The 21027-nt window shown below is 46.1% G+C and overlaps 1 protein-coding gene across 2 annotated transcripts; it reads left to right on the top strand.

Moving 5' to 3' along the window:
* Nucleotide 1: 1 nt before the first annotated feature.
* Nucleotides 2-19838, top strand: GPS1 (G protein pathway suppressor 1). Of its 2 annotated transcripts, none has more exons than XM_048817786.2 (14): nt 2-108; nt 4131-4223; nt 9549-9730; nt 11259-11423; nt 11649-11784; nt 11959-12036; nt 12594-12654; nt 13099-13184; nt 13656-13750; nt 14792-14897; nt 16859-16939; nt 17071-17208; nt 17577-17711; nt 18558-19838. In XM_048817786.2, exons 1-14 carry the CDS (start codon nt 76-78, stop codon nt 18630-18632), a joined length of 1464 nt encoding a protein of 487 aa, XP_048673743.1. In that variant the 5' UTR covers nt 2-75; the 3' UTR covers nt 18633-19838. The 2 variants fall into 2 exon arrangements, with proteins under 2 accessions (XP_048673743.1, XP_048673742.1); XM_048817785.2 differs by lacking the exon at nt 2-108 and adding an exon at nt 1673-1884.
* Nucleotides 19839-21027: the final 1189 nt, after the last annotated feature.

Genomic DNA, 21027 nt, shown 5'->3' with positions numbered 1-21027 from the left:
TGTGTGACCCGGAAGTGAACGTTAACCGGAAGGCCGGAGCAGGCGTGACCCGGAAGTGAAGGCTCTGAGGGGAGGATGCCGCTGCCCGTCCAGGTCTTTAATTTACAGGTAAAAAGTCCCCCGAGGGCTGGGTCGGGGTTGCGGGGGCCGCGCTGCCGCTCGCTGTCCTGTGGCGCGGGCCCGGCCCGGCCCCCCGGGATCCGCTCCGAGCCCCCCGGCCTGGGACGCTCCGGGGCGGCGGCGAGGGGTAAACATTGGTGCCGGCGGCGCGGCCCCTTGCCCGGCTCGGGCGGGCCCACGGTGTCCGTGCGGCGGCCGCTGGGGCCCGCGGCGGGGAGCGCTCGCTCCCGGGGCTCTGCGCGAGAGGCGCCTGCAGGCCTCGGGCTGGCGCAGCCCCTGGGCCGCCGCCTGTTCCGTCCTCAGGGGCCCGCGGCGCGGCCTGGCCTGGGGCGGCTCTCCGGCGGGGGAGCGCGGGGCCGCCGCCCGGAGCTGTTCGGCTTGGCCGGTGGCTCGCGGCTGTGTTTCACCGTGGCCCTTGGGTGCAGGCGCCTTCGCAGCCCTGCCTCGGGATGCATTGGCTCGGCCTGTTGAAAACTCTGTCTTCTAATATTTCCTGGAGCTGTTTCGCCTCCTGCCGTCTCCCTTCAGGATGTGTAGCTGCTGGCTTCTACGGTCCCCAAATGAAAGTAGTTGCAGAATATTCTGGTCCCATTCTAGTGACTTTCTGTACGTGGGGCGGGGGCAAACTTACTGACCTTCCCAGCCCCATATGACAATCCCCCGAAGTTCGAGAGCTGGGGCTCCTCTGCTGGAGCTTGGGGCTTCATCTCTGTGGGAGCCGCTTGCCCCGGCAGCTTCAGCCCTACTCCTGTTGAAGCCCCTTGCCCTAGCAGGTGCACCATATGGGGCAAAACCCCTGAGACTCCCCTCCCCGCTGGGCAGAAGCCCCTACCCCACCGCTCTGCTGCAAGGCAGAGGTCCTGAGCTCCCCCTTCTGCCAGTCTGGTTGGTGGAGAACGCGGGGGGGGGGGGGAACTGCGCTTTAATGGTAAAAGCCACATGTGGCTCCTACAGTTTGGCCACCCCTGTTATATACGACAATAGTTCTTGCTAGCGCCACTCTGCAATATAACATGTACGTTACAGTAGCTGCTGGTTACTTTATTCTACTTTCTGAGAACTATGCTTTAGCTATCTTTTATTTTATTGGACTATGATGCTAAACTTCTCCTGACTGCTGATCTTTCTATAGGAGTTGAACATACCTGCCAACAGAGCTGGACCTGGTCTTTTGAAACAGCTGGTTAGCAGAAAATTCAGGGAGATTAATCTAGCTTGCTTATACCACTCATTACATGAACAACATGCAAACAAGTATGTTGAGGGAAGGGACAATATTCCCAGTAATTATAGCAGCTTTGCTGGGCTTCTTTCAAGTCTATTTATTTCTAAAGCAATATTCATTGTGTGCCAGTTACATGTAAGTTCCTGAGGTAAGGGAATGTGGCCCAGTAAATCAGCAGGTAGAGAGGAAGTGAAGGCTTGCAGTGAAGAGGTAAGAATGTAAGAACCCATAAGCCACTGTTCAAACCCCAAAGGGAGTAGGAATGCTAATCATAGGACTGTCTAGGGACTGCCCAGTGGATCCCTCTGCAAGTTAACTGTCTTTCTTCCCTTTAGCAGCCGGCAAGTTCTGTGTCAGGGAGAGGGGGTGCAGAGAGTCAGGACAGGATGAGGGATAGCTCAGCTCCCAGCTCAGCTTCTTCATCAGTGACAGATCTATACTGCACTCCCCACAGCAGTAGGTCAGACCTCTTCCTTCCGAGTACAGCAGGAGACTTCAGCTTGAGTGCCAGCTTGTCAGCTTGTACACTGCTTTATGAGGTACCTTAAAAAAGAGGGCACTCATGTGGGTTCAGAAAAACTTGGGGAGTGAGTGAGAGTGAATTGAGTTTTAACTACTCTGTGATGGTGAATGTTTGTACAAAAACTATGACTCTCTGAAAAATGAATAACCAATTTTAGAACAACAACCGATTGTGTGCATTCTCTTCAGAATCCTAATGCAAAGTTACTGTGGTAAAGGCACTTCTCCCTGTCTCGGAGTAGCAGGGGAAAGAGGAATCTCATGGGTGGGGGTGATGCAGGGTATTGCCCCTTATAGTGATGGAAGAGGACTGTTTCGGTTCTGTACATAGGCTTTTCCCAGCTTGATTTGTACATATTGTTGTCCTGAGCACTGGTGTATATAATCCCTGGCAGTCTCTCTCTTCTATGGCAACTGAAAAACACTCCTCTGTATACTTATCTTGGCTTGCTTTTACTTTGGGCCTTGGGAGAGTTCACTTCAATCTTCTTGTCACTCAAATCATGTCAGCGTTGTGTACTTTGGAGTTGTGCAGTATGTCAGAGCAAATGGGGGAAAACCAATGGGTTTTTTAGAACTAGGAATTCTGGAACGTCCCTGACCCCCTTTAAAATTTTTTCACTTTTTACCCTTCATTCCTGGGGAAGAGGAGAGTCTATGAAAATATGGGATAAATTTCTAGTCAGGTCAGATTGGTGGGAAGAAAAGTTGGTGGTACGCTAGGCTCTGCCCATGTGAATCGCCAAAATCAGACCTTGCTTGCAGTAGATTGTGCACCTGTTTGTTTGTTTGCCAGAAACTGGGAACTGGCGACAGGTGATGGATCACTTAAGTGATTATCTGTTCTGTTCATTGCCTCTGGGGCACCTGGCATTGGCTACTGTTGGAAGACAGGTTTCAGAGTAGCAGCCGTGTTAGTCTGTATCCGCAAAAAGAAAAGGAGGACTTGTGGCACCTTAGAGACTAACAAATGTATTTGAGCATAAGCTTTTGATGCATCCGATGGAGTGAGCTGTAGCTCACGAAAGCTTATGCTCAAATAAATTTGTTAGTCTCTAAGATACCACAAGTCCTCTTTTTCTTTTTGTTGGAAGACAGGACACTGGGATAGATGGACTTTTGGTCAGACCCAGTGTGGCCGTTTTTATGTAAAATACGATTCTCGGTGCTTTTTGCTTTTGCTGGCATCCTTCAGTTTGGGTCCCCTGGGTGAGGCTTGAATATGACCATGGGGTGGGGGGAATATGGTGGTTATCTCCAAAGCACTACTGATTTATGGCATCAAAAAGGGTCGTTGCTTGCAATTCCTTCTGTGCATCTTTTGACTCTTTCCAGTCCAAGGGCTTGTCTACACAGGGAAATTGACAAGTAGAACTATAGCAGTATAATTATACCACTGTATAGTTACATCAGTATAACACCTCAGCTGGACACGCTTATTCTGGAATAAGTATGCCTTTTTCCAGTATAGTTTATGTTGCTTTCAAAGTGACATGCTATGCTGGAAAAAGGCACTCTTATTCCAGAATAAATTTGCACACAGGGCATTGTAACTATATAGCAATAAATTTCCGTGCGTAGACAAAACTTTACCTGAAGCATGTGTTAATTCTTCATAGAGATGAATGGGGCAGTTCACACCTCCGACAGCTACTGTTCCAGGTTTTCTGCAGACCCTGTCTGCAGCTCTTACTTTGTTCATGGTATTTATGGTTCACCCCGCCCCCACCCCCGAACCAGAACAGCTAGAGACTTTTTAAAAAAAACAAACAAACAAGATCCCAGAGAGAAAGGTATTAGTTTCAGAGAGTTGCTGGTGTGGTGTATGGGTGCGCATTGGGTATTTCCAAGCCCCATTTGTAGTGCTGTCCCTCAGTGGATGACCTGCCTGACCCTGCTCAGAAGAGAGCAGCAGGATGTCTTTTGGAATATGCCATGCATCTGTGTGATGCTGCAACATGTTTAGAAAATATTCTCATGCTCTTGCATTTTCTTGTTTGAAAAGTTACTGAAAGAGGAAAAGTGTTGTTGTGTGTGAATGGTAGTGAGCAGTTCTCACTCTGGAGGAGCCTTTAATTCTGAGGAATGGGATTGTGTGTGGGGTAAGATCCTAAAGAGAAGATTTTTCAAGAGCAATGTCTTCATTTCTCCATTACATGTGTGTTTAAGTGGAATCTGTCTTGATTGTGAACCCATCTTTGAGCAAGCTGTTTCCTGTGGGGATGTGAATGAACCATATTTGACCCCATATTTTCTGTCGCAGGGCGCAGTGGAGCCTATGCAGATTGACGTAGACCCACAAGAGGATCAGCAGAATGCACCTGATATCAACTATGTGGTGGAAAACCCCACTCTGGTATGTACTAATTGGGGGGCAGAGAGATGTTTGTGCTTGGCCTCTCCTCTTGAAGGCTCTATAGAATACTCTACTCTCATTTCCCTCCTGTAAATCTTTAAACAGCAGTCTGACAGCAACTCCTGTGTGGGAGGTGATAGATAACAATGAGCTCTCCCATAGCCTCTTTTCCTATGCTAATCTTTCTTGCATCTCCTGGGTCATATTGGTGGTGCACTGTATTATTAGCCTTGATGTAACTTCTATTCTGAAATGGCTTAGTGCACGTGTTCTCACAACAAATTTTTTGGTGGCCTCGGAGTGCAGCCACCAACTCTTGCTGGTGGCCATTCTGACAAACTTTCCTGAAAGACCTAGTTAACTTTAGGAAAAACAAATATATATGTACATATACATGTCCAAATCATTGTAATTTACTAATGTAGGTTTTTTTCAGATCCAGTCATAAAAATAATGTAGAGTTGTATTTTGGTGCCTTTGGCCGCTGCTGCCTCCCCCCCTCCCATGGATCCCCATTGCCCCAAGTGCCTATCCATAGCCTCGTACCCTGCTCCTTGCCTCTTGACCACTGCACCCTGTAAGGCTGGCCCTTCGGAAGCCCCACTGCTCTGGGCTGAAGCCAAGAGCCAGAGCCCTACAGCTGGATTCAGGGTGTGTGTGTGTGGGGTGGGGGGTGGCAAAGCCCCACAGCTGAAGCTTGGGGGGAGGCTGAAGCAAGAGCCCCACAGCCGGGGGAGGAGAGTTAAGCCCACCCCCAGACCCTGTGGCTGAGGGGGGGGTGTGTGTGTGGCTGAAGTGGGGGAGGGAGGGAGAAGCCTGCTTCTGAGCACTGCAGGGAGGGGGTGCTGCTTTGCCCTCTTCCCCATCTCTGCCCAGGAGACTGTTGTGGCCGTAGGAAAACCCCTGGTAGCCGTGAATGGCCACAGTGGCTTCATTTGAGGAACGCTGGCTTAGTGAATCCCTCTGATACCAGTAGGTGAATCTGCCTTTCTTCTCAGGCTTACTCTTTACTTTGAGGTGGTGTTAGCCATGTTTCTTTAAGGGTATAATTATAATGGGGTTTTTATTCTTGGGTCTCAAGCCTTCCAGCTGAAACTGGCTGGAATTGTCAAAGCTAAAGAGTTTGGAAGGGCTGCATTCGCCGCATGTCAGAAGGCAGAACATTCTGATCCTGTACCATTTCCGGTACAGCCTTCAACAGCCACTCCTCTTTTTTTCTGAGATATTGACCAACTTCAGTTTATTTTATTAACTTTGCAAGGATGGTGGATAAGGCCCAGCCTCTGAAGAGGATACAAATAAACAGTCAAAATATAATATTACAAAAAATGAAGATTGTAAAGTCAAGCACTCCAAAGTTAGAAAATGGCATCAAGCACTCTAAACAAAAATGGCATTAAAAGAACACTATTAAGGTTGCGAAGTCAAGCACTCAAACATCTGGAAATGCCAAAATTAAGGTTGCTCTTGTGAGTGTGCATTATGGTAGTCTTTAATTACATGATCACATCCATTTTTTCCCCACAGGCCCCCCCAGCCTCATTCAAGGCACAAAATGGATAGTGCTCACTTAATGAACAGCTATTCAATATTTTGTTTGTTCCTCATTCTTCAGTGTGTGGCCCCTGCCCTTATTGTCTGCACACTGTTCAAACCCTGCTCCGAAGACAGAATTAATAATTTCCTCATGAATTTGATATTCTCACTCCAATACCTCAATGCTTCACAAATGTTTTTTTTCAACACCTCTGTGAGATGAGGGGGAAGTATTATCCTCATTTTATAGGGAACGAGACAGAGAGATTAAGGTCAAACATGTCCACTAACTTTGAGTGCCCAATTTGAGAGATCTAGGACCTGATTTTTCAGTGTATGTAGCATTATATATGTTCAGAGCACATCTCCCATTGGTTTCAGTTGCAAATGTGAGTGCTCAGCTCTTCTGCAAAATCAGACCAAGACTGGCATCTGTAAAATGAAGAACACACAATTACTAGCCAGCTGTGAAAAGTTTGCTTTAAGTGACTTGTCTGGCATCACATAGGCTCTCTGGTGAAGAGGCACTGATAGAATGCAATTCTCCAGGGCAGTATTCTGCTGTCTTTACCATGAGACCATCCTTTTCTTCCTGCAGTCCTCTGACTTATTCGCTGTGCTTCTTCCATTAGCTATGGGCAGGCTTAGGTCTGCTGTTTTCCCAGAACTGCACTAGGTACAGGTCTTCCAATGTGGCCTGGGTCCATGGCCCCTCCCACTCAGTTGAGGGAGAGGGCTTTTAGCTCTCCTGGCAACCACAAGTACTACTTCCAACTTATGCAGAAAATGAAGTGGGAGTCATCTTACACAACCTAGAGCAGATTCATCCTGTGCATTTATTAGGCAAGGGTCCTGTGGGGGAAAAAAATAGATGTGATCATGTAATTAAGCCTGTATCATAACACATAAACACAAGGGAAACCTTAACTTTGGCATTTCAGGATGTTTGAGTGCTTCACTTCGCAACCTTAATAGTGTTCTTTTAATGCCATTTTGGTTTGTGTAATTTCCTAGATTTGAGAAAAAGCAATCCCTATCTGTGATAACATATTGACACACCCACACAGGTAATCAGATGGATTTGAACCTTTGGAGAGCCACTGCACAAATGTCTACCACTTGAACTAATGGAGTAACAGGTAGCAGTAGTAGGTTGTCCTGCTCTGTATGTATTGGCACTAGAAGGCAGTGAGGCGCACTTTGGCAATGGGTTTCACAGGTAATTGCAGACGGCAACAGAATGATGCGTTCAATTCCAGGCTCTGGAGGGGAGTGTGTTCCAGGAGTCAAAGACCTTTCCGTTTGTTCTGTTGCTGGCTTGACTCTTTCAGCCCTGTCCCAGTCTTGTTTCTTCCCAAGTCCCATTCTCTTCACTGGTCCTAGGCAATGTCTGTCTTTAGTACTCCAGCTTCTCCTCTCTGTCCCAGTTCTCCTCTGCATACTGATTCCATGTCAAATCTCTCTCCACTGATTCCCAGTTCCTTAGCGCTGCTATCCCTAGCCATCTACTCATTTCCCTCCTTGGCTCCCAGGCCTCCTCCCCTCCCCTGGCCTCTCCTCCTCTCCTCATTTTTTGGTTCAGGCAGCTTTCAACTGCCTGGGTGTCAGCAGTGGGAGCACTGAAAGCGTAAGGAGAGACAGTTTCTCTTCCGGTGCCTGAACCCAGACTTGAACCGTACCTGCCCTGCAGTATCCCAGAGCTGCAACTGTTTCAGGGAAAGTGTGACACTGGACCCCATATTCTTCATAAAAATATTGTTTATAATATGAATGCATAACTAAGATATTTCACAAGACCTATCTTGCATAAAACATATAATTGGAAAGGTTGATTTACTGAATATGATTATCCTATTTGTATGCATGTATCATTGCTGTATCTGAAGTTAGGAATATAAGCTGTGTATCAATTGCAAAAGTGTTTGCATCTGGGAAATGCCGACCAGACAGTAGGCAATCAGGCTGAATGGGCCATTAGGAAAGACAATGGAATGGGTCTCTGAAGATGCTGATCTCCCATCTTCCTGGGATTCTTTCCTGTGGACATTACAAATAAATCTTGTCTCATGGTTGCTTTGACACTGCAAGGTCATGTGACCATGTCACCTGGTACAGGACATCTTGAGCTGATGATTTTCCACTGAATGGGGGATGGGGAGCAGACTAGGAAACAAGAGTTTCCCACCGTATGTAAATCCTGTTTATGGCTGGGAAATGAGTCAATCAAGGTTGCCGATTCTTCACTGAATCCCTGCCCAGGATGACTGCTGGAAACACCTAAGACTGATCTGGGGAGCAGTACTGGGACCCAGGCTGAGAGAGGTCAGCCTGGGAAGGGTATACCTGGAGATTTAAGCTGCAAGCAATGCAGTTTGAGAAACTCTGCAACCTGCATAAAACATTTAGGGTGAGAAATTACTATTTGTAGTCAATTTCTTTAATGTACTAAGTCTAGTTTGTGTGTTTTTGTTTTGTTTGCTCAGTAATCTGCTTTGATCTGTTTGCTATCCCTTATCACTTAAAATACGTATTTTGTAGTTAATAAACTTGTCTTTGTTTTCTGTAAACCGGTTTGTACAATTCATATCGGGGGGGGTGGGAGGATGTGCAAAAACATGTGCATATCTCCCTCCACATTGAGAGGGGGTGATTTTTTTATGAGCTTGTGCTGTACAGTGCAAGACCATATTATTTTGGGTTTGCACCCCAAAGGAGGTGTACACGTGAGTGCTGGGTAAATCCCTGAGCTGAATCCTCCCCCAGAGAGCTGATTTCAGTCTGTGTCTGCAGCTGGGTGTGGCCTTCCCTGTGTGTGTGCTAGAGAAGACTTGAGGGCCTGGCCCACCAAAGACAGGGTGAGGAAGCCTAGGCTGGTGGAACAGGCGGGCTTAGTGGGACCCCAGTATATCAGGTGGCATCATGAACTGGGGGTCCAACCTGTCACAGAAAGTCCTGCTCAGTCTTGGCTAGAGCATACTCAGTGCAGACAGAATTTTTTGGGACAATAGCTGTGAAGTTCTGGCAAGTCTTCTGAGCATGTGCAAACTGCAACTCTGCTCTCCCTCTCCCCCCACTCCCCCCAAAAGGTTCAAATCTTAGCCAAATTTGGGCAGATTTTCACAAGTATACAAAAGTCATCTTCCTGCCATATATAAATTCCCTCCTCCAAAGCATGGGGGCGCTGGAGATTCTCAGTTGAAGAGCCCCAAGAATTGTTTTGCCCATGTTAAAGAATGTCCTTTCCCTTACCTTTGTTTTCAGAAATGGCTGAAATTTAAAATAATAATTCAGCCTGAGGCAAACATGTCTTGGAAGTTTGAATGGTTAAAATCAACAAAGTAATTAGTAATTGAAAACAGGGTATTCTAGGGTATGTCTACACTGCAGTTAAACACCCATGGGTGGCCCATGTCAGTTGACTTGGACTTTCAGGGGTTGGGCTATGGAGCTCTTTAATTGCAGTGTAGCTGTTCAAGCTCAGCATGGAGCCCAGGCTCTGGGACCTGAAGAAGAGCTCTGTTCAAGCTCAAAAGCTTCTGTCTGTCTCACCAACAGAAGTTGGTCCAATAAAAGATATGACCTCACCCCCCACACTTGTCTCTCTAAAACCTGGAGGGAGGCAGAAATGGAGAATGAGTAATTTTCATGTTCTGCTGAGTGGTTTAATGTTTTCAAGTGGGGTTGGGCTGCAGGAACAGACTCTGCAGGACAAGAGGAGGTTGGGGGCTTGTGGGCCACTCTGGTATTTGTATTAGTGATGCTCTCTCTGGGCCTGGGTTTTGTTTGCAGGATTTGGAGCAGTATGCATCTAGTTACAGCGGCTTGATGCGGATTGAGCGGTTGCAGTTCATTGCTGACCACTGTCCGCAGCTGCGGGTGGAGGCCCTCAAGATGGCGCTGTCATTCGTCCAAAGAACTTTCAATGTTGATGTGTATGAGGAAATCCACCGAAAACTGTCTGAGGCCACCAGGTACCAGGAGGTGGTGGGAATCTGGAGTGCTTCTTTGACCATATCAGGGCAAATGCAGCACAGGAAAACCTCTGTGAAAGAGGAGATTGTGTGTAACGGCAAAATACTCCTCGTGGAGATTAGATGGGAATCTGACATCACATTCCAGTGAATTGACCCTGCCTACACCTTGGGCTTAGTGCTTTCTTAGAGATGAAATACACAGAAGGGTCTGTTCTCTCTCTGATCTTTCACATTAGTAAAGGTTAAACATGGATGTTGAAGACAGGCTAGAACTTGTAGCTGTTCTCAAATGCCTTATGTACATAGATGCCTTCTGTAAAAACAGAGTTAAATTCAGAGTTTAATATCTGGCAGACTGCTTACACCCCTTCCCCACTGCAGCCATGCATTCAGCGGCATGCAAAGCCACCTCTGGCTGGGAAGAAAGGGATAGGGTTGCTTTTGCTCTGACACACAGAGAGATCTGTGCCTTGGGGAGGTTTGGAAATTCAGCTTCTATTGGGTGTTCTGCATTCTCTACATCAAAAACCCCTGTTTAAATGTTCACTTCTCTGACTTAGCCTTTCACAAATTGCAGCCTGGCTGATGAGCTTTGGTTGTTAGTGATTAGCCTTGATACTTTCCTTATTTATCCACAGTTCCCATCTTGATCTTTACAGTGCAGTTATGATGCACATGACATGATTTCTTGATTGATCTGCATTGGATGGGACCCTTCTATTGTGTGTAGAATCTTACTACCTTGCATGGCAATGTATTGATGCTTATTGGTTTCTTGTGGGTTTGGGAGGAAATGTCAGTGGAACAGAATGGGTTTTAAACTGGTTAAGTTGTGTGTCTACCTCAGTTAACATAAATCTTGGGAGAGGGGAATTCAATTCAAGCAGGAAGCACTGATCTGAGAGAGGTGGAATTAGGCCATTCTCTGGAGCTGCTTTTCCATATGTGGCTGACCTATGGGCACTTCATTTAAAGACTGGGGGTATTGTGGCCTTCCTTCTTTAGCCTGGTCCTGAAGTCATTTGCATGTTGCTGTCTAACTGGTTGAAACCAGTTAGGAAGATAGCAAAGTGTAGGAAAGTGTGCACGCTTTGTATCTTGTATGGAGGTGCTTGAAGTAGGTTTGGTGACTCTTGATGCTTGCGAAGTGGGTTAGTGGCTCACAGCACCATTACTGACTCGCTAGAATCGGATTTATGGAATAGGCTCACTCTATTTTTCAATTAGTCAGGAACCCGCTTGTTCAGAGCATATCTGTAAAAGGAACACTTTTTTGGAGGAAGAGGGTTTTTTAACTGGCTGTGACAAAAAACAAGGCAACTTTTAAAATCCAATTAGAATGCAGATTTTCACTACTGATTATGGGCTTTCCGTTTCCTCTTGCCTACTTATTGTTTAGATGGTTTCTCTTGTAATGCATGGTGCTGTATGCCAGGGGAACTGTGCCACATAAATAGCAGGTCCCTGCATTGGAGAGGTTATAGTTTAACAGCCCAATTCAGACTCTTATTGGCTTGACTTTCAGAGAGCTGCAGAACACCCCTGATGCTGTCCCTGATGGTGGGATTGAGCCCCCTCCTCTTGATACAGCATGGGTTGAGGCCACACGGAAGAAAGCCCTTCTCAAACTGGAAAAGCTGGATACGGATCTGAAAAACTACAAAGGAAATTCAATCAAGGAGAGCATCAGGTGAGGAGGGAAAGGCTCGACTGGAGTGGGAAAGAGCATTCTGCTTCCCTGGGAGAATATAGCTCAGGGCCTGGGCTGCATTAGATGGGGCTGGGTGCAATGTCCGTTTGAGTGGCACAGACAAGCTTTGTGCCTCTCTTTCCCACAGTCAAACGGAACCCTGCACTTTTTTGAGATTTTCTGCCTGAGTATGCAGCTCACTGCTCTTCTCATCCTTCTCTCCAGGAGAGGCCACGATGACCTGGGTGATCACTACCTTGACTGTGGGGACCTCAGCAATGCCCTCAAGTGTTACTCACGAGCCCGTGATTACTGTACCAGCGCTAAGCACGTCATTAACATGTGCCTCAATGTCATCAAGGTAGGGAGCCATGCAGCGAGGGAATCGTACAATCCACAGAGGAGTCCCTCTCACATAGATGAGTTACACCTTTCTATCTCTGAAATGACATTGGTCAGCCAGCAGGTAGCACTATTTGCTTGTGCTCTGATTTGTTTCCATTGCACTGTTGTTTGTCTGATTGCCTCCTCGCAGGTTAGCGTTTACCTTCAGAATTGGTCCCACGTTCTGAGCTACGTAAGCAAGGCGGAGTCCACCCCAGAAATTGCAGAGGTAAGAGGTTTCTTTCCCTTACAGTTCTCAGATGTTTCCTCTGTCTGCTCTGTACCTCTTCAGTCAGGGTTGGCCAGACCTCCCCTCTTCCTTTCCTCACTCTCTATTGGACTTGCTCCATGCATGTTTCCTTTCCTCATTGCTCAAATTCACACACAAGCCAGTGTTCTCCAGCTAATCAGACTGTCAGTCCCATCCCGCTGCTTGGTATACTCTCCTCTCTGGGCTCCACCGCCCCTTTTATCTCCACAATGACTTGTGCCTGGAGCACTTTACCTCTCATTTGACCACCTCTGTCCCGTGTTTGCCATTAGCCAAAGGCTGGGCACTGTGTGAATGGTGTTCTTGTGGCCTTCCCTAAGGGAGTGGGGTGAAACTACCTTCCTATTGAGAATGCTGCCTACCTTCCCAAATGGGTTCCTGGGTTTTAATATCCCTAGGGCTATCTGGGGATCCTGCTGCTGAGATGAAAGGGAGCTCCCAGAGCAGATCGGCTTCCCCCAGTATGGTTAAGGGATCTGTATAAGTCACTCACTCCTGCTCCTTTCACCCTCTAGCAAAGAGGAGAGAGGGACAGCCAGACACAGGCGATTCTCACCAAGCTGAAGTGTGCAGCAGGTGAGTGAGTTCCTCTGCTTCCTGGATGCCACCGGGCAGTCTTCTCGCCCGTTTGCCATTCCTGGGGCTTCAGTGAAGTCGAGAATGCCTCTCACCCAGCCAAGGAGTGCTCAGAATGTTCTCACTGGTCTCTGTACTTCATGTTCTCTTGGCAGGATGCAAACACAGTTGACAAGTTTTGAGCAGGGAACCATCCTGGAGTTCCCATCCCTGACTGGTTCCTGCCCCTCCCCAAACTTTCCAAGCCCAGGGTCCTTAGGGCAGTTCATTTCAGTCTCTAGAATGTCACTTACTTAACTGACAGTGTCTGCTTCCCTGAAACTGTGGGGCTCTAGCAACTCCTCGGGATCCTGGTGCCCACTCCACTTTTCCATATTTCTTATTTATGTCCTAACTAGTACATGTATGGTAGTGGACAAAGAACTAACTAAGTCTTATTCATAGGCTTAGCTGAACTAGCAGCTCGGAAATACAAGCAGGCAGCAAAGTGCTTCTTGTTGGCCTCATTTGATCACTGTGACTTCCCTGAGGTAAGAGGACTAAGAGGGGGCTGTGTGCAGGGGTCAGAGGGGAAGCTATGTACAGTATCTGTCTGTGTAAGGTACTTATGGGCCCCCATCATGGTAGTATCCGAGCCCACAATCTGTAATGTATTTGGCAAACAGGATTATCCCCATTTTACAGATGGGGGAACTGAGTTATAAAGGAATCTGCCCAAGGTCACACAGGAAGTCTGTGGTGGAGCAGGGAACTGAATTTAGGGGAGTTCAGATAACGGAATTGAAAGGCTGGCTGCTGGGCATTATTCCAGCTTTTGGGGTCTGAGTGAAGCCTGATTTGGGGAGTGTCCATGTTTTTCACTTGGTCCCACTGTATTTGTCAAGGGTCAACCTGTATTCTTGCTGTGGGAGGGATGGGTCTGGGGGCTTAGCTCTGCCTTGCTCCATGTTACAGCATTCAATAATACTTCAGTTCTGGTCTCGATCTCTGTCCCTCTCTAGTTGTTATCTCCTAGTAACGTGGCTGTGTATGGTGGCCTCTGTGCACTGGCCACTTTTGACCGTCAGGAACTGCAACGCAATGTCATCTCTAGCAGGTGAGTGATGCCTGGGGAGGAGTTTGTGGGATGGATACTGGAGCTTTGCTCAAGAATGGTCTCTGGTTGGAAGTGAGGCCTGAGTTCCAGAACCCCACTTAGTTAGGTATCTAAACCTTAAATGATAGTTGGGATTTCTCTATGAAAAGGCACCAGTTTAGTCACAGATGAGACTTCCATAATAGCAACCTAGGAACTGTCAGAATGGATCGTACAAAGGTCCATCTCGCTCAGTCTTTCTCTTGACAGTGGCCAGCACCAGATGCTTCAAAGGATGGTGTAAGAACTTCTCGGTAGTAGTTGTGGGATAATCTACACCCACATTAGTAGTTAAAGATTGGCTTAAACCTTGAAGTGGGATGTTTAATATCCCTTCCAAAATATTCATGACAGCCATTCAACTATCCAATATAATAACCCCCTAACTGATAAGGGTGCGTCAATCCTAAATTGAGGGGGTAAAAGAGTTGTCCTCTCTCTGCTAACCAACCAGCTTCCCTGGCATGACAGGCAGGTGGCTTGCAGGGGGAGGTCCACAGCATGCAGAGATTTGTGGGAGGGACTTTGGAGGTGCTGGACTCCCTGGAGAGATCTGTGTCCTCTGTGGATTAAAATCTGTTATGCTCAGCCCTACCCTGCTTCTCAGCATACTGTGAGTAAAGGTCGTGTTCCCAAAAGGGATGCTGAGCGCTGGTTAGCATAGTGCTGCAGCCTGGTGCTGCCCAACCCTGATAGTACTGATGCTATTTTGGTCCTGATCTGCCCCACTCCACATACTTTCCTATATTTTATGGAAGGGGACCTCCAGTACAGGCTTTGGCAGGAGGCTCTTGGCTTTCACTGACCCTGGCACCTTTGCTATGCTGAGTCCATCCTAGCCCCTGAGAAAACGGGCTGTCCAGGCTGCTAGAGTGTTAACACTTGGAGCATCATAGGGCAGTGAGGAGAGTGTTCGTAGCCAGGCATTGGGGTGGTAGTGTTTGTGGGGTGGGGTGTGTCAATGTCAGGTCCCAGCATCTGACTACTGCTGTGTGTCTACAGCTCCTTCAAACTGTTCTTGGAGCTGGAGCCTCAGGTGCGTGACATCATCTTCAAGTTTTATGAATCCAAATATGCTTCATGCCTGAAGATGCTGGATGAGATGAAAGTAAGTCCTGGGAGGGGAGGAAGCAGGGGGATGTGGGAGCTCAGGTTTCCATGTGATGCGTCGGGGAGACGGTGACACAGGGCCTGAGGGTTCTTCTCTTTTGTCTTAAGAAAAGCAACGTACGTTCACATTTGTCTGAAGTTGTAGGTGTTTCATGTTGGACTCTTCTGCTCTGCTTCTTGGTTCTAGGTGGCAGTGAATAAAAATCAGGATTTAATTTTTTTAAATTGATCTTTATTTATATGTTGCTAGTTCTTTACTTCCCATTCTATAGACTTAAATTCTTACAGTGGATGTTTTGTCCTTGTTCCTTTAATTAGTTGCTGGACTGTTACTAAAATTTCAGACTTTGCATTGACTATTTTTCTGCCAAGAAAATGCACAATTATACTGAAAATCCAAGTCCGTGGCCTCATCAACAACTGCAGTATGAGAACATATCTCAGTAGCTAATGGTGGGATTTTCAACAACATCCAAGGGGCATAAGAGCACAAATCTTATTGATTTTAGACAGAAAACTCTGATGGAGTCTAGCCTGGTCAAAGCATTTCAGCTTTCTTGCCTTATGGAAGTTTCAATATATGGGAAGGTGGTGCTGGCTCCAAAAATAACATGGTCTACTTGATCATTAATTTCATGTGTGAATTTGTGGTGTTCTTTTTATAGAAAGGAAAAAATGTTTGTAAAATCTGTAACTCTTAAGAACATAAGAATGGCCCTACTGGGTCAGATCAAAGGTCCATCTAGCCCAGGATCCTGTCTGCCAACAGTGGCCAATGCCAGGTGCCCCAGAGGGAATGAACAGAACAGGTAATCATCAAGTGATCCATCCCCTGTCACTCATTCCAGCTTCTGGCAAACAGAGGCTAGGGACACCATTACTGCCCATCCTGGCTAATAGCCATTGATGGACCTATCCTCCATGAATTAATCGGGTTCTTTTTTGAACCCTGTTAGGATGTTGTGAAGGCCAAGACCATATCGCAAGGAGTTCCACAGGTTGACTGTGTGTTGTGTGAAGAAATACTTCCTTTTTATTTGTTTTAAACCTGCTGCCTATTAATTTCATTTGGTGACCCCTAGCTCTTGTGTTATGAGAAGCAGTAAACAACACTTCCTTATCTACTTTCTCTACACCTGTCATGATTTTGTAGACCTCAGTCGTATCTCCCCTTAGCGGTCTCTTTTCCAAGCTGAAAAGTCCCAGTCTTATTAATCTCTCCTCCTATGGAAGCCGTTCCATACCCCTAATCATTTTTGTTGCCCTTTTTTGAACCTTTTCTAATTCCAATATATCTTTTTTGAGATGGGGCGACCACATCTGCACACAGTATTCAAGATGTGGGCATACCATGGATTTATACAGAGGCAACATGATATTTTCTGTCCTATTATCTATCCCTTTCTTAATTATTCCCAACATTCTGTTAGCTTTTTTGACTGTCGCTGCACACTGAGCGGATGTTTTCAGAGAACTATCCACTGTGACTCCAAGATCTTTCTTGAGTGGTAACAGCTAATTTAGACCCCATCGTTTTATATGTATAGTTGGGATTATGCTTTCCAATGTGCATTACTTTGCATTTATTAACATTAAATTTCATCTGCCATTTTGTTGCCCAGTCACCCAGTTTTGAGAGATCCTTTTGTAGCTCTTCGCAGTCTGCCTCAGTCTTAACTATCTTTAGTAATTCTGTATCATCTGCAAATTTTGCCACCTCACTGTTTACCCCTTTTTCCAGATCTTCTAAGGAACAAGGTCAAAACATTCATTGTAGCAAGTTAAGATTATAAAATGGGAACAAAATAAAGGACTAGCAATGTGTAAAATAATTATTTTAAATTTTAAGAGTTTTTTTTGTTAGTCAAAATTTTAAAAATTTATTTAAAAAAAATCATTATTTTTATCCAGCCTGCTTCCTGCTCTAGCTTCTAATATTTTGCTCTTTCTTTTGCGTAGGATAACCTGCTGCTGGATATGTACCTGGCACCTCATGTGAGGACACTCTACACGCAGATCCGAAATCGTGCCCTTATCCAGGTAACATTTCCATGCAAACCTGAGGAATGGGTAAGGGTTAGAGGTAGGACCTATCTTTCACCATAAAGTTTCAAAGGAGTGGGGGTGGGGGTGGATGAACCTGGAAACTGACTGTATTTTCTGGTTCTTAGTATTTCAGCCCCTATGTGTCAGCAGACATGCGCAAGATGGCTACAGCATTTAACACCACGGTGGCAGCGCTGGAGGATGAGCTGACCCAGCTGATCCTGGAAGGACTGATCAATGCCAGAATAGATTCTCATAGCAAAGTGAGTGTCCCCACACCTCAGTTTGTTTCTGATGGCAAGTGCTAGGCTGCGGATTGACGCTAACAGCTGGCTAGGGATGCAGTATTAAAGATCTCTGATCACCTTTCCTGTACCACCATCTTGGTTAATACAGCAGGAGCATTACTTTTTAATGATGAGCTCCTGAAGAACTCAGCTTCACTCTCCCTCTCTTTGCCCCTGGAATACTGGTTGAAGTTGCATTTGCCTGTAGTGAGGGTGTGTTTGTCTAGCTGATATGTCAAGGGTTTGAGTCCTGTAGATTCCTTCCAGTCTGTTGTGTGGAAGGAGCTTCCTAGTAATTGAGTCCATTTCCAGTTCCCGTGTTGAGTTCTTCTTGTTGTTTACAGATTCTTTATGCTCGGGATGTAGATCAGCGCAGCACCACCTTTGAAAAGTCCTTATTAATGGGCAAAGAGTTCCAGCGACGTGCCAAAGCCATGATCCTGCGGGCAGCAGTCCTGCGCAACCAGATACACGTCAAGGTGAGCAAAGGGCCCCTTTGTGATGGAATCTGAGGTAAATGGTAACCATTTGGATGATGTGGTACAGAGGGGTAAAAGCTGGTGACTAGGGACTCTGGGGAAAGAGGTTTTCTTTACCCACAAGAGGATGGATTCTGAGAATGTTAGAGAATGGAGCTTGCAGCTAGCAGGACAGATCCTGGTTACTATTTACTCCAGTCAGTAGTTGAGTGGCTGGTTAAATTACAACAAGGGATTTAATTATTCATAACTTTTTTATTTTCATGAGGGAAATTGAAATACATACGTTGACTGGAGCAATCCTGCCCAAGAGATGGTTCCGCAGGACAGTGCCCTGGAGAGAGCAGGCTGACTGCTGTATAAAGTGTTCATGGGATTCTGTTGATGCTGCCATAGTACGCTCATCCCTGTGGCTAAATGCCAAATGGCATTCAAGTTCTGAATGGGTATTTGATTCAAGTTAGGTGACCAATCACACACCTTGAATAGCTGAAGTGAATAGTTTGCAAACACCCATAATCTGTAAACTGTAGTGCAAATATTTGTGAATAACAAATTTTTTTGTAAAAATAGTGAAAGATTTATTAACAGAAAAATGATTGAAACGTAAGATTTATTTGTAACTAAATAAACAAGCTTTGTGCTCCTGGTGTGTAGGACTCACTCCCTCCACCCAGTACTTGCTGGGAAAGAGGGAAGGCTGAGCTGAGAATGTCACTACCCTGCTGTATGGTTTACTTGTGCTGAGCATACCCTCTTTGGGAGTGTTCTGTGTTTAGAGCCCTGGTGCAGGGGCAGTTCCAGGCCATCATTAACCAGGGCTGTATTTTGGTTTTCTTATTGCAGTCTCCTCCACGAGAAGGTAGCCAAGGCGAGCTCACTCCAGCTAACAGCCAATCCCGAATGAGCACCAACATGTGAAAATCTTCATGTACAATCAAAGAACCTCCCCCACTTCCCTGCCCCAGCTGTTTGTCCTATGTCCTAACCACAGACTACTGAGCTTCACAAACTATCCCTGTCATTCATTCTCTCTCTCTCTCATTGGGGCTGGGAGAGTCAGGGCTGATGGTGGGGGCTAACGTTCAGATTTGGATAACTTAATTCCTTTTGAACAGAAGCTGTCACTAAATGCAGCATCCCTGGAATTGTCCACCATTTCAGTGCTGGTTGCATGTTCTCTGCCCTCTCCTCTGTATCCACCACCCCAGAAAGAACTCTTAGTATATTTCAGAGAGATGCTGATCTTGGGTCTCTTCAGCTGCTATTAGAGCTTTCCGGGATCAGAACTGCAAAGGAAGATTGTAAGTTCGATGGATGGGGGTGTATCTAAAGGGAGACTGTTTTACTGACCTGACAGTGTTGCCTTGTCTCTGAGCAATGCAGTGCTTTTCCTTTACTTCAAAGCCCTCAGACTGAAATGCTCTCAATGGTATGGGCCCAGCATTCAGCCAGAGGGGAGCTCCTCTCAGGAAGCACATTCTAGGACTTCTCACCCACCCTGGGAAATATGGCACCACTTCTGCATACTCAAAGGCATTTATTTCAGGTTGTTGCACTTATCCTGGATCCAACCTCTTTCAGTCTGGCCTGTCCCTTTTTCAAAGGCCTGTTTCCTAATTTGTTTCCACATGCCTATCACTTGGCTTTGGATTTTGGTGGTGGTTTGCCACTGCAGTAAGGCTCCATCGTGTGCAAATGCTGTTGCTTGTCCGTTTTACTTCATCAGCGTACAGTGGCTTCTTAGCCTGTGCACCAGTGGCTCCTGGTGGCATGAGTCCATGCCATAGAAATACAACACATCAGGTCTGGGGCAGAAACCAAAAGAAGCCAGCCCAGGTACCTGCTCAGCAGGTGCATCTGTCCCAACTTTCCTTTTATAAATGGGTTTAAGGTGGCAGCCCAGACTCATATAGTGTTGTATTAATGAACGTAGTTAAGTGTTGAATATTCTGGAATTACAGCAACTTTGCATTCATCCAGTCCCATAGGACAAAGTTAAGAATTTTGATCCAGCCCTGACTGGTCCAGCAATTTACTACAAACAAATGTTATTGTTAATGCTATTTTTGTTTTTAAAATAAGTCATTATCTCTAGTTCATTAAAGAAGGTAATTAAAAAGCTCATTGCAGTGTTTGGAGTTTTGTGTTAGTTGCTTTTAGCTGTCCTGATTCTTTTCTTTAATACTAAACTTGGTGACAGGCTGCTGTTTTGAGCATTTTAATATGTTTGGAGGTGTTTGGAAATAAGGTAATACCACTTGTGTGAGGAGGTCTGAAGAATGCCACTTGATGGAGTTTTACTCTCCTGCTTTTCTGGAAGCCATGTGTAAGACGCATTTGTGTAGTTGCTAAACTGCAGCAGCTTCCTCCATTTGCACATTTCGGTTGCTGAAGCATTTTGTGGCTTAGTGGAGAAAGTTGAGGGAGTACTTACTATGAAGTCTTTGGTTAGGTATTGTCCATATTTTGGAATTACAGTAACTTTGCATTAATCCAGGCCCATTTCTGGAAGGGCTGAACTCACCTTGCTAAGATCTGGTTCCAGGAAGCTTGGCTATTTTACCCTGATTCTCAGAAGTTCTGATTCAATAGGGAAGTGGGAAGCAAATGTGACTTAGTCTGTTCTAAGGCTGTGCAAGAGCCTACCCAGCCCCCAGTGTAAATTAGAACACCCTCAATGGCCAGAGGCAGCCAAGAATAGTTGGAGTGCAGTGTGCTATGACCCCTTCTCTTCCCCCCTCCCAAGGTCCAATATTCTCTGGTCCTTACCCAGAGGCTTGGAAGGGGAAGAGTGTTGAGCTGCTCTGACAGCAGAGGCACTCCCTTACACAATAGATATTCTCTCAGGGCCACTTCTACCCACTTTATGCTACTGTAGTGATGTGAAACGCTTATGTCCCTAGAGAGAATTGGGTCCTTCCTATCTGAGGCATAGATTTCTCAGCTATCTGGTCACCCTCACAGATAGAGAATACTTTGTTCTTGATCTGAGACCTGCCTCAAAATGGAATTGCAGATGTCACAGTTTGAAAGGTCTAGCTCATATTCAGCAAAAGCTATTTTTCTTTAAAAAGGGAGCAGGATTCACAATAATTTATAGTGGAAGATTCAGCTCCAGTCCATCCACTCTTAAGTTCCACATCTTTAGCAAGGATGCTCCGATTAACGATGGCCATTGAGAACAGTAGTTCTGTAGACTATCCTTAAATTAGACAGTATTTCAGCCTACTAGACACAGCCATCAAGCCAGGTTCTTTATACTCAAACAGCAACTCTCCTCGCTGGCCTAATTACTAACCTGCACATTAACTGG

This window comes from Caretta caretta, chromosome 14, assembly GCF_965140235.1.
Source record: "Caretta caretta isolate rCarCar2 chromosome 14, rCarCar1.hap1, whole genome shotgun sequence".
Taxonomy (NCBI): Eukaryota; Metazoa; Chordata; order Testudines; family Cheloniidae; genus Caretta; species Caretta caretta.
This window is presented reverse-complemented; position numbering and strand designations above follow the sequence as displayed.